General features: G+C 46.9%; 1 protein-coding gene across 1 annotated transcript in view; it reads right to left on the bottom strand.

Moving 5' to 3' along the window:
* Positions 1-18,184, bottom strand: part of trrap (transformation/transcription domain-associated protein) — a 168,782-nt gene that overhangs the window by 147,308 nt on the left and 3,290 nt on the right. The window contains 14 exon segments of the mRNA XM_055651623.1: positions 216-313; positions 781-1,099; positions 1,820-2,054; positions 3,161-3,239; positions 4,415-4,553; positions 4,643-4,739; positions 6,273-6,361; positions 6,584-6,661; positions 8,533-8,658; positions 9,326-9,382; positions 12,669-12,752; positions 13,837-13,941; positions 14,833-14,943; positions 15,915-15,964. Of these exon segments, the coding sequence (XP_055507598.1) occupies positions 216-313; positions 781-1,099; positions 1,820-2,054; positions 3,161-3,239; positions 4,415-4,553; positions 4,643-4,739; positions 6,273-6,361; positions 6,584-6,661; positions 8,533-8,658; positions 9,326-9,382; positions 12,669-12,752; positions 13,837-13,941; positions 14,833-14,943; positions 15,915-15,964 (1,667 nt within the window).

The following is an 18,184-nucleotide window of genomic DNA, read 5'->3' as shown; positions in this document are numbered from 1 at the left end:
GGCCTCCGACTATATTCTATCTCTGTCCCGCCCACACCCCTGACATCAGTCTGAAGAAGGGTCTTGACCCGAAACGTCACTCATTCCTTCTCTCCAGAGATGCTGCCTGTCCCGCTGAGTTACTCCAGCATGTCGTGTCTTATTTGGCATTATGTTCAGCAAGGTCACTATGGGCCTGTTTCTGTGCCGTACTGTTCTGTGTACCAATACTATACCTGGTATATATCCAAAGCCTGCATGGCATATTTAACCAGCTTGATATAAATCTGTGTTTCTTTGGGCTGTAACTGTTTGTTGGGAATGAACGAAGCCTCTGCAAAAGAGAAGAAACACAAAATCAGACAATGGCCAACTAGAGGGGCACAGTGGTGCAGTGGTAGAGTTGCTGCCTCACTGCGCCAGAGACCCCGGTTAGATCCTGACCACGGGTGCTATCTGTACCGCGTGGGTTTTCTCCGGGTGTTCGGGTTTCCTCCCACATCCCAGACGAGCAGGTTTTGAGGTTAATTGTCTTCTGCAAATTGTCTCCAGTCGAGAGATATAATTAGCGTATCAGTGGGAGGCGCAGACTAGGTGGGGGTATGAACGGCTTGTTTCCACGCTGTATCTCTAAACTAAGCTGAACATGGATAGGATGGGTTTCGAGGGACAAAGGTTAAAAGCAGGCGGGTGGGACTAGTGTAGATGGGGCGTGGGCAAGTTGGGCCGAAGAGCCTGTTCTCACGCTGTGAAAAGTCTACGGCTTGTGACGTTATGACGTGGCAGCGGTCGGTGCGTTACCTCCGGGCGACTTGCACGAGGTGATGCCCCAGGTGATTGTCTTTACGCCGCAAACCAGCGTCTTCACCAAGCTGCGGCAGTCGGACACCTGGAAGGTCTGCTTCTCCTCCTTGTCCTTGTCCGTGTGTTTGTCCAAGGCGGGGGCCTGGAGAGTGGGCGTGGCCGGGGCGGAGGGAGGCACGGACGACGTGGGAGTGGCCTGGGCGGCGGCGGAGGCCACGGGGGCATCGGCGGCCATCAGCTCCGACTGCGGCTTGCACTTCTTGAAGATGGTGGACAGCTGGTAGCGGGAGATGGTGTGGAACTTCAGCACAAATACCTGCGACACAAAGCAGACGTACGGAGGTTAAAACTCACTGCCCTTCCCCAGAGGGCCGTGAATCAGTGGGATTCATCGCCAGGCGGCTGCTGGGGCCAAGTCAATGGAGAGTTTTAAGGCGGAGATTGACAAGATTGTTGATCGACACGGGTGTCGGGGGGTTATGGGGAGAAGGCAGGAGAATGGGTTCAAGAAGGAACTGCAGACGCTGGAAAATCGAAGGTCGACAAAAGTGCTGGAGAAACTCAGCGGGTGCAGCAGCATCTATGGAGCGAGGGAAATAGGCAACGTTTCGGGACGAAACGTTGCCTATTTCCTTCGCTTCATAGATGCTGCTGCACCCGCTGGGTTTCTCCAGCCCTTTTGTCTACCTGGGCAGGAGAATGGGGTTGAGAGGGGGTGATAGATCAGCCATGTATTCAAGAGAGAGCTAGATTTCGCTCTAATGGGGCCAACAGAATCAAGGGATATGGGAAGAAAGCAGGAAGGGGGTGCTGATTTTGGATGATCAGCCACGATCATATGGAATGGCAGTGCTGGCTCGAAGGGCCGAATGGCCTACTCCTGCACCGATTTTCTTTGTTTCTTTGATTGAATGGCGGAGTATTTGTGCGTCCAGTGGCCTCATTCTGCTGCTGGAACTTTATGACCGTCGTTGAAGGTTAGAGGCGCAGCAAGCGGCGGCAAGAAAGGACGTGTTACACGATCGCCATCTAGTACCTCCAGCATCCTCATCAGAATGTCCCTGCCGTTGCCGTTCTCCTGCTCACTCTTGGATCGGATGCAGTCCACCAGGTTTAGCAGCAGCTTGCACGACATGGTCTGGATGCTGCTGGGCAAGGATTCGTCGTCGATGTTCTTGGCAAACAGCTGGACGGCGAGGGCCAGATCGTTGAGCGGGAGGTGCTGGCGGACGTGATGCACCAGGTCCGCCAGGGTGCTGTAGGCCAGGGGTCTGGTGAATGAAGGCGAGAGGGACGCAAATTAGGTCGGACGCTCCTCAAGGGGTCACAGAACCGCTGCCTCGTGGCTCCAGCAACCCGCACCCAACCCCGACCTCCAGTGACGTTTGTCCAGTTAACTACTCTAACTGACTTTTAGTTCCAGTGCTACACATGTGGGTTTAAACTAAATAGCGAAGGGGGGGAGGGGTTGACAAATTGGGAGTATAAAGATGGAGTTAAAGGGGAAGTGAGCACAGGAAAAGTTACAAAAGACTCCCAAATTGATGGGACGGAGAGTTTGAGAAGGGATAAGAGAGTAAGGGTCAGGGCCAATAGAGCGAGAGGGTTTGCATACTCTGGAATTTAGAAGGATGAGAGGGGATTTCTTATTGAAACATATAAGATTATTAAGGGATCGGCAGGAAACATGTTCCCAATGTTGGGGGAGTCCAGAACCAAGGGCCACAGTTTAAGAATAAGGGGTAGGCCATTTAGAACAGAGATGAGGAACAACTTTGTCACCCAGACAGTTGTGAATCTGTGGAATTCTCTGCCTCAAAAGGCAGTGGAGGCCGATTGTCTGGATGCTTTCAAGAGGGAGTTAGATAGAGCTCTTACAGATTGCGGAGTCAAGGGATATGGAGAGGGCAGGAACGGGGTACTGATTATGGATGATCAGCCATGATCACAGTGAATGGGTGTGCTGGCTCGAGGGGCCAAATGGCCTACTCCTGCACGTATTGTCTATTGTTTGCATTTCTTCCCCACAACCCACAAACCTGCATGTCTCTGGGATGTGGGAGGAAACCGGTGCACCCAGAGCAAACCCACGCAGTTACAGGGAGAACGTGCAAACTCCATATAGACAGTACCCATAGTCAGGATCGAACTTGGGTGTCTAGGCTGCAAGCAGCAGCTCTGCCGCTGCCCCACCGTACCACCTTATACTTTGGGGAAACAAGGAACTGCCCGCTAACCCTGGCTGAATTTTAATGCCTTTCAATGCATTAAAGCCATCAGTAGCCACGTCAGTAGGTGGCAATAATTCAGCTCCATGTGCAGGCAATCTTTAATTAAACATCCCGATATATTTGCAGCATCACAAACATCGACTTACCTCAGTGTCTCGCGGGCTGTGTATCCCGAGCCTATTAGCACAGATTCATCAAACAACTTATCCATGCATGGAATGAATTCTATAAAACAAAGTATTGGTATTATGCAGAGAGCCACCGCCAGTCTCTCGCTAATGCAAACATAAAACAAATTAAAGATCATCAACTCGTCCCCTGTGAAACATTAACAAAATTAGACCACGCGAGCCTGTTTATATTGCTGCTTCTGTCCAGCATGGTAAATACCCAGTTTCACAAAGTAAACACCAACTACTGTGCTGGCTGATAATTAGGAGTTTCTAACCTAGAAGTGAGGGTGTTCACTGTTCACAAAAGGGGAAATAAATTAACTTAGGAGCAGCTGGTGGAGCCCATGCACACTTCTACACGATCGCACTTTGACATCCACTCCATTTACAGGTGGCCAACTAACCTACAAATCCACACGTCTTTGGGATGTGGGGGCAGAAACTGAGCACCCGGAGGAAACCCAAGGAGAACAGGGAGAACATGCAAACTACACACAGACAGCACCCGAGGTCAGGATGGAATCCGGGTCTCTGCACTGAGGCAGCATCTGGACCTTTTGCAATAATAATAAACCAAGACAACTTTGTATGGACCAGCACGGATAGTGAAAGCCAAATAGTCTCTTTACGGCCAATTTGTTGCCTGGTGCGGAAGATGATTAGGACAGTGGTGAGAAACTAACATGTAATCGACATGGGCCTGAGCTATAGGGAGCAGTTGAGCAGGCTAGGGCTATAAGATCGCCCCTCATCCTCCTGCACTCCCAAGGAATAGAGGTGTAGAAAATCATGAGAGGAATAAATAGGGTAAATGCACAGTCTCTTGCCTAGAGCAGGGGAATCGAGAACCAGAGGACAAAGGTTTAAGGAGGGGAAAGATTCAATAGGAACCAGAAGTGTAACATTATTTGTTACACAAAGGGTGGTGGGTGTATGGAACGAGCTGCCGGAGGAGCTAGTTGAGGCAGCTACTATCGTAACAGTTAAGAAACATTTGGACAGGATAGGACAGGTGTTGAGGGATATGGGCCAAACGCAGGCAGGTGGGACTAGTGAAGATGGGACATGTTGGTCGGCGTCAAGTTGGGCCACACTGTGTGACTCTGGCTCCAACACCATAGGCTGGTACAATTTTATGATTAGCTAACGTTATTTTTTTTCTTGTCCATAATAAGACTTTTCACATTGACACAGCTCAAAAAAAAGAATAAACTGGGGACTACATACGGTTGCGAAGGTCAGTGGTTAGGATGTGTTTGGCTGCGATCAAAAGTTCCTTCCGTAGATGGGCGGTTTCAGAAGGGCAGTTAGATAACAACTGAAGCATTCCTTTCACCATCTGTTGCGAATATTTTCCCACCAACTCCTGTGGAAGAAAAGAAAGAGGCAGAATCGCTTAGAGAATCTCTCCCACCTTTCAACTCAAGCCTTAACTTCAAAAGCAAGAGGGCGTACCTGATAGATTCTTATGATATAAGCGAGAAAGGACAACGTTTTAATCTGTGCAGCAATGAAGTCAGCGTATAGTTCCTTGTTGTAAAGTTTATTTAGTCTACAATAAGAAAAAAAATACATCTGTTAAAAAGATCACATTTAGATATTCAAATTTAGATTTTTTTTTTGTGTGTGAAATAAGACGAGGGGCAATCCATCCAGAGCAGCAGAAAGTATTTAAATTATATCTTCTCCACCAAACCTCCATAAATGGCAATCTACCTGCTGTATTATCTTCCACAAACATTTGCCACTGCTTAGAGTCCCAGAAAGCTGCTATTTCATCTGACCGTTATTGTAGGTATAGATGTGACATTTATATAGCCATGAAGCCGTCGATTCATGCAGCTCAGAAAAACTTTCTTCGGTCGAACTCATCCATGCCGACCAAGATGCCCCGCCTAAGCTCGTCCCATTTGCCCGTGTCCCTCCAAATCTTTCCTTTCCAAGTGTCCTTTAAATGCTCCTATAGTACCTGCCTCAACTACCTCCTAATGCAGCTGGTTCTATATACCCACCCTGAGTGAAATATGTAATCTACTATTTTTACATTCCACTTTTGTACTTATTTATAATGGTGCTAACGTGCAAAACAAAGAATTTGTTCTAGGAGTGCAGGTACGTAGGATTCCTGAAAGAGGCATCACAGGTAGACAGGGTTTCGGGACGAAACGTTGCCTATTTCCGTCGCTCCATAGATGCTGCCGCACCCGCTGAGTTTCTCCAGCAATTTTGTCTACCTAGGGTTGTGAAAAAGACTTCCGGCACATTGGCCTTCATCAGTCAGACTAATGAGTTGAGAGGTCATGTTACAGTTGTATGATATTGGTGAGAGCACATTTAGAATATCGTGTTCTGTTCTGGGCACCATGTTATAGGAAAGATATTGTCAAGCTTTACAAGGATGTTACCAGGAGCGCAGGAGGACGCGGGGTGATCTTATAGAGGTGTACAAAATCATGAGAGGAATAGATCAAGTGAACGCACAGTCTTTTACCTGGAGTCGGGGAATGGAGAACCAGAGGATATAGTGGAACGAGCTGCCAGAGAAGGTAATTGAGTCAGGTGCTATCATCTTTTTCTTCTTGCTTATGGCGTGCACAGCCTAAAGTTGGAGGACAACTTGTTCTATTTGATCTAATTGATTGTGCACGCCGGGTTGATTGCATTCGTTGAAATAGGGCGGACCACTTAAAGGTTGCAATCTCCCACCCAAGCAGGGACTATCATAACGTTAAAGAGAACTGGATGGGTGCCTGGACAGGACAGGTTTAGAGGGTTTTGGGCCAAGCGCGGGCGGGTGGGGCTAGTACAGATGTGGCCTGTTGGTCGGCATGGGCAAGATGGGCCGAAGGGCCTGTTTCCACACTGTATGACTAAGATAACCATCCATATCCCTCCGTGTCCAATTTGATTAAATGCTGGATTATTTTATATTACATGCCATCAATACTCCTCACTATTTTATCAGGCTGTTTGCTCCACAACTTTTTTTAAATTATAGGAAACAGATGATTTGAGACTAAATGGAAATGTGGACAGGAGTGTTGCTTCCTGTGGCTAACAGCACCACCTAGAGGAACCTGCTTACCTTGCCTGCGGTGTCACTTGCAACATGATCGTGTTCATAATCAAAGGGACAAATTCCGATACGACGTTGTGGATACTCTGCTTGTACAGCTGAAATGAAGCAAGAGCATCACGATAGTTTAGGCCAATGCATGGAATTAATAGGACAGATTTGTTTCTTTAATATTAGCCATCGCGAAAGAGGGGGGCAGGGAGGAGGAGAGAGGGGAGGGAGGGGAAAGGAAGGGTGGAGGGGAGAAATAGGTGCAAATCCAGGTGAAGCACAGGCAGGGAGGAAATTAAAGACACTTAACGGGAAACTAGCGTAGCTACCTGATACATGAGGACCACAATGATGGGCAGTTCAGCCAGCACCTTGAGGGACAGGGATCCTCTGGGAATTATGGTATGCTGAAAGATAAATATTTTATATAAAGATATGGCATCACATTACTAAAAACAGATGATAAAAAGACAAAAGATGCAGGAGTTCGCCATTCGGCCCTTCGAGCCAGCACCGCCATTCACTGTGATCATGGCTGATCATTCAATCAGTACCCCGTTCCTGCCTTCTCCCCTGACTCCGCTATCTTTAAGAGCTCTATCTAACTCGCTCTTGAAAGCATCCAGAGAAATGGCCTCCACTGCCTTTTCAGACATTCCACAGATTCACAACCCTCTATGAGAAAAAGTTTTTCCTCACCTCCGTTCTAAATGACTGACCCCTTATTCTTAACATCTTACACTGGACAGTATAGAGATTCAGTGTGGAAACAGGCCCTTCGGCCCACTGAGTCCACACCGACCAATCGTTCACACTCGTTCTGTTATCCCACTTCGTACCCTCTCCCTACAGAAGCCAATTAACTTACAAACCCGTATGTCTTTGGATGTGAGAGGAAACCAGACCTTCCAAAAGAAAACCCACGTGGTCACAGGGAGAGCGTGCAAACGCCACACACAGACAACACCCGAGGTCAGGATTGAACGCGGGTCTCTGGCACTGTGAGGCAGCAGCTCTACCTGCTGCACCACTAGGCTTTTGCAAAGTAAGAATTTAACTGTTCTGTTTCAATACATAGTAAATTCAACACTCTTGCCTCTTGATCTCATACAAGAGTCTAGAATGGAGTGCCTCATAAAATGTTCATAGTTACATGTTATGTTATTTAATCACTATTCGGATAGGGTGCAGCTGGAGCACGCAGAGGAAACCCACACGGTCATCCACACGGTAGAATGTGCAAACTCCACACAGACAGCACCCGAGGTCAGGATCGAACTCTGGTCGCTGGTGCTGTGAGGCAGCGGATCTACCAGCCACGCCACTGTGCCGCCCTAAAATAACAATTTCAGCTAAAATGGAGTTATCAGCTAAATTAGCAGCACTGCATTTTGATCCCTTCGTAAACAAGATTTGATGGCAGTCTCCCATAGATGACCTTGCATCTGTGCACAATGCCTGAGAAAGTCTGACACCATCCCATGGGGAAGTGTAGTGTTGTTGAGCAAAACACAACAGCAATAGTTGGGTAGACAACCTGTGCCCCCACGTGCGAATCGCGCAGAAAGGTTGCAGGCAAGGGGGGCTTATGATTGGCTCGGGTAGCGGGCAGTGGCGCGGTCTGCTCTGATAAGAAATGCCATTAAGGCTGATGTCGGGCGCTCTTACAGGGAGAGAGCCCCAGCCGTGGACCGTGTCGCGAACGGTGCCAGGAGTTCAAGAACGGGAACATCCTGCGGCGTCCTCCGATGTGTACTCGGGGTTTGCAAGTGCGGACGGGGATGCATGAATCTATGTGCCTTACTTGGTAGTGTAATAACATACCTCGCGAATCAAACTCTGTTGGCTGAATCCAGCGATTTATCAAGCACAACGCTCACCTATATGTATTACACAGAATATGCAAGCATAGTACTCTGTAAACAATATCACAAACAAAAGCTCAAAATGTGTGTGTGTGTGTGTGTGTGTGTGTGTGTGTGTGTGTGTGTGTGTGTGTGTGTGTGTGTGTGTGTGTGTGTGTGTGTGTGTGTGTGTGTGTGTGTGTGTGTGTGTGTGTATATAAGAGAACTTCTTTCATTTATTACAGTTTACAGAGTACTATATTTACATATTCTGTCATGCTGCTGCAAGTAAGATTTTCATTGTTCTGTTTGGGACATCTGACAATAAAACACTCTGTGGACACTTGAGCCAGTAAATGGGGGGGACAGAGTCGACCCGAGTTGGCCTCGTCAGCAAAATGAAGGACAGTGCATGTTTTGCCGGGTTGACTTACTGTTCTTGATTCACTGTCCTCTCGCTCGGGGTTGGTTTTGACGGCGACCTGAGTGATCATTCCCACCATCTCTGGGGAAGGGACCGTGTTGTCGGCGATGGCTTGGGGCTTCTCAAAGTATCGCGTCTGGAAAGGAGGAAGGAAAATGAACAATGATAACACCCCCCCACCCGGCACCAACTCTCACCAACTTTGACAGACGCAGCATAGAAAGCATTTTATCGGGATGCATCACAGCACGGTTTGAGAATAGCCCCATCGCAGACCGCAAGAAACTGCACAGAATTGTGGACACAGCCAAGACCATCGCGCAAACCAACCTCCCTTCTGTTGAAGACAGACAAAAAGTGCTGGAGTAACTCTGCGGGTTAGGCAGCATCTCTGGAGAGAAGGAATGGGTCACTTCCATCAGGCAAGCGGTACACATGTATGAAAACGCACACCTCCAGATTCAGGGACAGGTTCTTCCCAGCTGTTATCAGGCAACTGAACCGTCCTATCTGCGACTCGAGTGGTCCTGACCTACCATCTGCCGGATTGGAGACCCTCGGACTATCTTTAATCGGATTTTACCCGGCACTAAACATTATTCCATTTATCCTGTATTTGTACACTATGGGAAGCTTGATTGTAATCATGCATAGTCGTTCTGCTGACTGATCAGCACACAACAAAAAAGCTTTTCACTGTGCCTCGCTATACGTGACAATAAACTAAAACAAAAGTACATTTTATTCCTAAGAACCACTCAGAACGTAATTTTGCAGAACGTAATTCTCAACACAATACGTACCACTACTTTAGGGAGATCATTGTAAATCTGCTTCACAAAGTCAAGGAAGTGGTGAATCTGTACAGGAAAAAAAACATACATTGCCTCAGAAAATGGAGACACGAGGAACTGCAGAGGCTGGCTTACATAAAAGACACCAAGTGCTGGAGTAACTAAGCGGGTCAGATGCTGACTGATCTGTTGAGTTACTCCAGCTGACAAAAAAAAAAATCTGTGAATATTTCGTATCTGGATTCTTCAAAAATGTCCGAGAAACTAAAATGAATCAGAAATCCTCCAATCACAAGAATGTGATAAAGGTACATGTTAAGCATGGAAAGAGATTTATAAATCTATTCTGAAACAAATGGGGGCACGGGAAACTGTGCATAGCTAGGGTAGATGGTCAGTGGTGGTGGGAGTGTGGCCCACGATACGATAGTGACCTTTGCAGTCAGAAACAGGGGAGTTGATCATGGGGAACAAGGATATGGCGGACCAATTGAATAACTACTTTGGTTCCGTCTTCACTAAGGAAGACATAAATAATTTGCCGGAAATAGCAGGGGACCGCGGGTCAAAGGAGTTGGGAGGAATTGAGTGAAATCCAGGTTAGCCGGGGAAGTGGTGTTGGGTAAATTGAATGGATTAAAGGCCGATAAATCCCCAGGGCCAGATAGGCTGCATCCCAGAGTACTTAAGGAAGTAGCTCCAGAAATAGTGGATGCATTAGTAATAATCTTTCAAAACTCTTTAGATTCTGGAGTAGTTCCTGAAGATTGGCGGGTAGCAAACGTAACCCCACTTTTTAAGAAGGGAGGGAGAGAAAAAATGGGGAATTACAGACCAGTTAGTCTAACATCGGTAGTGGGGAAACTGCTAGAGTCAGTTATTAAAGATGGGATAGCAGCACATTTGGAAAGTGGTGAAATCATTGGACAAAGTCAGCATGGATTTACGAAAGGTAAATCATGTCTGACGAATCTTATAGAATTTTTCGAGGATGTAACTAGTAGCGTGGATAGGGGAGAACCAGTGGATGTGGTGTATCTGGACTTCCAGAAGGCTTTCGACAAGGTCCCACATAAGAAATTAGTATACAAACTTAAAGCACAAGGCATTGGGGTTCAGTATTGATGTGGATAGAGAACTGGCTGGCAAACAGGAAGCAAAGAGTAGGAGTAAACGGGTCCTTTTCACAATGGCAGGCAGTGACTAGTGGGGTACCCCAAGGCTCAGTACTGGGACCCCAGCTATTTACAATATATATTAATGATCTGGATGAGGGAATTGAAGGCAATATCTCCAAGTTTGCGGATGACACTAAGCTGGGGGGCAGTGTTAGCTGTGAGGAGGATGCTAGGAGACTGCAGGGTGACTTGGATAGGCTGGGTGAGTGGGCAAATGTTTGGCAGATGCAGTATAATGTGGATAAATGTGAGGTTATCCATTTTGGTGGCAAAAACAGGAAAGCAGACTATTATCTAAATGGTGGCCGATTGGGAAAGGGGGAGATGCAGCGAGACCTGGGTGTCATGGTACACCAGTCATTGAAGGTAGGCATGCAGGTGCAGCAGGCAGTAAAGAAAGCGAATGGTATGTTAGCTTTCATTGCAAAAGGATTTGAGTATAGGAGCAGAGAGGGTTCTACTGCAGTTGTACAGGGTCTTGGTGAGACCACACCTGGAGTATTGCGTACAGTTTTGGTCTCCAAATCTGAGGAAGGACATTATTGCCATAGAGGGAGTGCAGAGACGGTTCACCAGACTGATTCCTGGGATGTCAGGACTGTCTTATGAAGAAAGACTGGATAGACTTGGTTTTATACTCTCTAGAATTTAGAAGATTGAGAGGGGATCTTATAGAAACTTACAAAATTCTTAAGGGGTTGGACAGGCTAGATGCAGGAAGATTGTTCCCGATGTTGGGGAAGTCCAGGACAAGGGGTCACAGCTTAAGGATAAAGGGGAAATCCTTTAAAACCGAGATGAGAAGAACTTTTTTTTCACGCAGAGAGTGGTGAATCTCTGGAACTCTCTGCCACAGAGGGTAGTTGAGGCCAGTTCATTGGCTATATTTAAGAGGGAGTTAGATGTGGCCCTTGTGGCTAAGGGGATCAGGGGGTATGGAGAGAAGGCAGGTACGGAATACTGAGTTGGATGATCAGCCATGATCATATTGAATGGCGGTGCAGGCTCGAAGGGCCGAATGGCCTACTCCTGCACCTAATTTCTATGTTTCTATGTTTCTATGTTTAAGAGGCTTTTAGATGATCGCCTGAATATGGAGGGGATGGAGGGGATGGATTACGTGCAAGCAGAGGAGATAACTTTAACTTGGCATCACAGAGAATGTGGACAGAAGGACCTGTTCCTGTGCTCTAGTGTTCCATGGTCTATGTAAAACTGGGATCACATGGTGGTTGAATTACTGACCTAATATTAAGTGACTGGGATAACATTGATAAGGTACTGATCTGGGCAGATAAATGAAGCCCTGATTAATTTAATTTAAAGACGAGTCTTTTAATTTAAAGATGCTGTGAAACCACCATAGCCACAGTGACTATGAAACCACCAGATCATAACAAGCTATTTGGGGAAGGAAATGTGTAGTCCAGGCCCAACATATCTGAGGAAGGATGTGGTCCAACATATCTGAGGAAGGAAGACATTGGAGAGGGTCCAGAGGTTTACCAGGATGATTCACATATGATACACGATTAATAGCATCGGGCCTGTACCCACTGGAGTTTAGAAAGATGATGGGGGGGGGGGACCTCATTGAAACTTACCGAAAAGTAAAAGGCCAGGATAGAGAGGATGTAGGGAGAATGTTTCCATTAGGGGGAGAGAGTTTAGGACTAGAGACCATAAACTCCGAATAAAAGGACGTACCTTTAAAAAGGAGATGAGGAGGAATTTGTTTAGTCAGAAGGTGGTGAATCTGTGGAATTCATTGCCACAGACGACTGTGGAGGCCAAGTCATTGGATATTTTTTAAGGCGGAGGTTGACAGATTCCCAGGCTGTCAGGGGTTATGGGGAGAAGTTTAGAGAATTGGGTTGAGAGGGGAAGATAGATCAGCCATGATAGAACGGCTTGATGGGCCGAATGGCCTAATTCTGCTCATAGAACGTATGCAACTGGCAGGCAGATGACTTGAGACAGCCTTCTGAAATTGTACAGTAAAGCATCCTGATCAAGAGTAGGGGACAGAAACCATACACTGGTCTGGACTGCAACTTGAAAAACTTTTTTATTAAAAAATTAACATTTAAAAAAATTGGAAGTTCAGAATAAGGGCTCAAAACACAACCCAAAACAAAACACAAGGTTTTGGTCTTTAAAGGAAAGGCACTTACCTCCTGCGTTATCGGCGGCCTGAACTGTTTGTGCAATTCAATGATGATACGGAGGCAAATGAGGACATTCTCTTCATTCTCAACCTAAACCACGGTAACAAGTTATACATTTATCCATCAACAGGGTGCACTACTTTTACTATCCGATCCCTGCTATCCTTCTGGTTTATGTTTGTCACATGTACCATGTTACAGCGAACATGCTATCCAATCTGACCAGATAATGCCATACATAAACACAATCAAGTCAAACTCAAGACCAATAGGTAGAGTAAAGGAGAAGATGTAGTGGTTCTCAGCAATGTAGCGCATCAGTTCCATAGACAAGGTCCAATGTCCGCATTGGGGTAGTTTTTTTTTAAAAAGAAATACAGTGCGGAAAAAGGCCCTTTGGCCCACCAAGTCTACACCACCCAGCGATCACCTATACATTAGCACTATCCTACACACACTAGGGACAATTTACAATCATCACCAAAGCCAATTAACCTACAGACCTGTATGTCTTTGGAGTGTGGGAGGAAACCGGAGCACCCGGAGAAAACCCGTGTGGTCACGGGAAGAATGTACAAAGTCCGTACGGACAGCATCCGTTGATAGGATCAAACCCGGGTCTCTGGTGCTGTGAGGCTGCGGCTAGCACTACTTCACCATAGTTCCAAAGACGATGTCCAATGACAGAGGTGCATCGGACAGTACCCGAGCTTGTGGAAGGGCTGTTCTGAAGCCTGATAACAGAGGGGAAGAAGCTGCCGGACGGGAGCAGGGAGAAGGAATGACTGGGGTAGGACAAGTCTTTGATTGTGTTGGCTGGCTTCCCGATGTAGCATCAAGTCATGGTCTGTGTGAAAGGGCGCTGTAGTGTCAAAGGTGGCCGCTAGAGTCCCGGAGTTCGGTCGGTCGAGGACATGCCGCTGAGAACAAAGAGGGACCCGGTGGGGGGGGAAGGGGGGGTGGGGATGCGCCGAGAACAAAGGACCCTGTGTTTTAACATATAAAACAAACTTGGTAGTCTTCATTCACCAATGCTGCTCAGCCCCATATGTATCTCTCCATCTATCTATAACTATAAAGAGCTAATGCTTCAATGCTGGCTGTAGTACAAACTCACTCGCAAAATTCATATATTAACAGTTGAAAAGACGCAAAGAAAAGATTGAAAACTCACTTCCAAAAAGCGAAACATCACAGACAAGATGTTTTTTGTGTGGGATCGCAAATGCTCATTTGTTGGAATTCTGTGAATAATTTCAAGGACGAGTTTTCGAACTTGCTGCAAATATACAATTTGTGCAATAAAAATTAAAAGCTCGCCAATCAATCTTATTATACAAGTAGCAGATTGCTCTGGATGTGGACTTTGGGAAAAGGGCTGCCTGAAACAAATTCTGAACAAATTATGGAGAAATTATGGTTTGGCACTTTCAAGAACGCAAATATGATACTTGAAATGGGATATTCATAGATCGTAGAACAGTACAGCACAGGAACTGGCCCTTCGGCCCACAATGTCTATGCCGAGCACGATGCCAAAACCATCTCTTACCTCACTGCACATAATCCATATCCCTCCATATCCATGCGCCCAACTAAAAGCCTCTTAAACACCACTATCGTATCTGCCTCCACCACCACCCCCGGCAGCTCATTCCAGGCACCCACCACTCTTTCAACAACTTTAACTTTCAAAAGGATTAAATGTAGGGGATGAAAAAATAGGTGGATGAAAAATAGAGGATCTGTTTTAGTTTGGAGATACAGCACGGAAACAGGCCCTTCGGCCCACCAAGTCCGCGCCGGCCAGCGATCACCCCGTACACTTGTTCTATCCTGCGCACGAGGGACAATTTACAGAGGGCCAATTAACCTACAAACCCGCACGTCTTTGGAATGTGGGATGAAAGCCAAGGCGGTCGCAGGAGAACGTGCAATCTCCACGCAGACAGCACCCCTGGTCAGGATCGAACCCAGGTCTCTGGCACCGTGAGGCAGCAGCTCTACCGCTGTGCCATCATGCCACCCCAATTATACGTACACACTTTGTGTCTTTGACGAAAAAAGCAATATTGAATTAACTGAAAAGAATTGATGCCAATTTTTTGACCGGTTAAGCCAAAGATGTTACTGGACAAAGCAGATCCTGGGATTCACGTCGGCAACACACCTGAGCAGACTTTTCCTGAAGGAACTGCACCTCTCCGTCTTGCAGGAATGTGAGAAAGCGAGGAATGATGTGTTCCAGGAATGTGGAGTACTGCGGTGAAGTGGTGACATTCTGAAAAAACAACGGAAGCACAGATTTTTTAAATATTCAGTTTGGCTTCATTCAGTGATACAGCGTGGAAAGAGCCCTTCGGCCCACCGTGTCCGTGCTGACCAACGATCACCCCGTACACTGGCACTATCCTACACACTAGGGACAATTCACAATTTTTTTACCGAAGCAAATTAATGTACAAACCAGTACGTCACTGGAGTGTGGGAGGAAACTGGAGCACCTGGAGGAAACCCACGTGGTCACAATGTCAATGCTGAACAGCAACATGTTGCCAAATTAATCTAATCTCCTCTGCCTGCACATGGTCCATATCCCTCCATTCCCTGCACATCCTGGTGCCTTTCTAAAAGTCTACTAAATGCCACCATCGTATGTGTTTCCATCACCACCCATATGAATGAATGAATAAGTTTATTGGCCAAGTATTCACATACAAGGAATTTGCCTTGGTGCTATGCCCACAAGTGACAATATGACATACAGTGACAGTTACGAATGACACCTAAAACAAGGGCAGCAGAGTGGCGCAGAGGGAGAGTTGCTGCCTTACTGCGCCAGAGACCCAAGTTCAATCCTGACCACGGGTGCTGTCTATACATCGTTTGTACATTCTCCCTGTGACCATGTGGGTTTTCTCCAGTTTCCTCCCACACTCCAAAGACATGCAGGTGTGTAGGTTAATAGGCTTCTGTAAAATTAGGCCCGGGTGTGTAGGATAGAACCAGTGTGAACTGGTGATGGTTGGTCAGTGGGGACACGGTGGGCCGAAGGGCCTGTTTCCAAGATGCATCTCTGAACCGAGCTAAACTTTTAATGCACGTTCATCAGAAGAAAACTTTGTCAAGAATCGCACAAACATATAACATATAACAATTACAGCACGGAAACAGGCCATCTCGGCCCCACAAGTTCGTGCCGAACAAAGAAAACATTTAAATTCATGCAGAACATTCTATTTGGGAACTTACTTCAAAGTTTTCACTGACTTCCTGCATCATTTTTAGTTTAGTTTCGTCAGCTGCAGAGAGAGAAAATATATTCCTTTAGGTCGGAAACAAGACGTCGCCTACTTTACTTTACTTTACTATCCCACAGAAGCAATCAGATCTTATCAGTTTTACTAACATCGCCCATCATAGAAAGTAGCATCACAGTCATACTGTTTCACAGGCTCACACACACTCGCGCACATACATACACGCACCCGCGCGCACTCACACATGCGCGCACACTAACGTAAACACATGCAGCCACTTTCTAAATAGTCTCAAGGGCTCCAGCAATTTGTCTCCATCATTTTGCTTCTGTTTAAATTCTGAATCAATCCATCAATTATGATAAAAGGCAAGAGGCAATGGCAATAAACTTGAAAACAATCAGCAGCTTCCTGAGCGTCAACATTTCGGTTTCCCCGGTGTGAATCAGACACATCTTCAATACTGAAGAAACGAGCAAATGCAGAAGATAGACACAAAGTCCTGAAGTAACTCAGCAGGTCAGGCAGCATCTCTGTAGGACGTGGATAGGTGACATTTTGTGTTGGGATCCTTCTTCAGCCCGATTGTAGAAGGGGCGGGGGAGACAGCTGGAAAAGAGAGGTGGGGGAAGGTGGGGGGAGGGTGAGACCAATCACCTACTTGCCCCGCCCCCACCTCTTTTCCAGCATTCTTCCCCCTACTACATCTAGTCTGAAGAATGGTCCTGAAATGGCCTGTTCATGTCTTCCATAGATGCTGCCTGACCCGCTGAGTTAGCTTGGCGTCACGAGTGCTGAGATACAGTGAAAAGCTTTTTGTTGCGTGCTATCTGGTCAACGGAAGGACTATACAATGATTACAATCAAGCCACTCACAGTGAACGGGTAAAAGAACGGAACGACTGTAATGAATGATTGCAGATCCACTTTTGGGACCGGCACAGTCACTGGCCTCAGTGCCATCTTGGGTGCTACACACCTTGAGTTACTCCAGCATTATGTGCTTTCCTGCGTTTTTAATTCTGTTACTCAGTTCCCATTTGTTGGTGTGAAAGGTGGTGGGATAGTGAACTTCATAAATGGGGGGACAGCATTTCAGTCGTCCCTGGGTTCCCCCTCTGCTGGAGTATCACGTTGCATGATAGATATCGCGCGTTAGACAGGACGTCACGTCCCTATTGAATATTTGGAGGTGTTAATGGAATAGTCCCAGTGTTGGTGAACTTCACAGACACAGAGAGGCCGGGCGAGGAGAGGGACGTGAGTTCGCGGACCGATCCGGTCGAAGGCGACAGAGGAAGGAACCTGGTGCTCTCCTGGATCAGGGACTGCTCCAGTAGACGAGAGCGCGGGCGGGCCAGAATTTGGAAATGACAGCAAAACATGACGGCGCCCGCATGTGTAAATATTCAAAAAGAAATTCACTGTGCCATTGCACATGTGACAAGTAGACCACCACCAAAGGCTGCTCCTCCTGGGATCCCAGAGCTGAGAGAATTAATAAAGGTACAATAAACCCTCGTTAATACGGACCTCTTTATAATGGATTTTGGTTATAGTGGACTATGTCTTTAAGAACACAGGCTGCAGGTTACACTGTGGAGGCAATTGAAATTGACAAGGCCATTGAAATTGACAAGGCATTGAAACCGACAAGGCCATTGAAATTGACAAGGCCATTGAAATTGACAAGGCCACTGAAATTGACAACGCATTGAAATTGACAACCTCTCCTGGACTGCAACCTTGACATTGAGGAGAGGCTTGTGTACTCCTGTGATCCTGAGACCTATGCCGGATGGGGTTTCATATCCCTGGCAGGTTCAACCAAACCGGACAGGTCTCGGGTGAGGAGGCAGACGAAGCAGTCTCTGGTCCTCCAGGTTGGGGGTTGGGCATGAGGTTAACTACCCCACCCTGGAAAAAAGTGTGAGTTATAAAAACTTTGACGAATGAAAACCAAATTACACACTTGGTTGAAGAAGGTGCCCCAGTGAAGAGGAACATGACGCTTCCCAGCCAAACCCGCAAGGGCGCTGGGAAGCTGACACACCTTCTGACGCCACGGAAATCCATCCTCGTGGGGACATGGAACATCCGAACCATGTTCCAGGCTGGCAACGCTGCCACAATTGCCAGCAAAATGGTGCTTTACAATCTCCTAGTCCTGGGCTTGGCTGATGGACACAGTCAGGGGAGATCAAATTGGTCAGTAGGCAGTCCATCATCTACTCCGGACAGGAAAATGGAGTTGGATTGGAC

This window comes from Leucoraja erinacea, chromosome 20 (assembly GCF_028641065.1).
Source record: "Leucoraja erinacea ecotype New England chromosome 20, Leri_hhj_1, whole genome shotgun sequence".
In the NCBI taxonomy this organism is placed as follows: domain Eukaryota; kingdom Metazoa; phylum Chordata; class Chondrichthyes; order Rajiformes; family Rajidae; genus Leucoraja; species Leucoraja erinaceus.
This window is presented reverse-complemented; position numbering and strand designations above follow the sequence as displayed.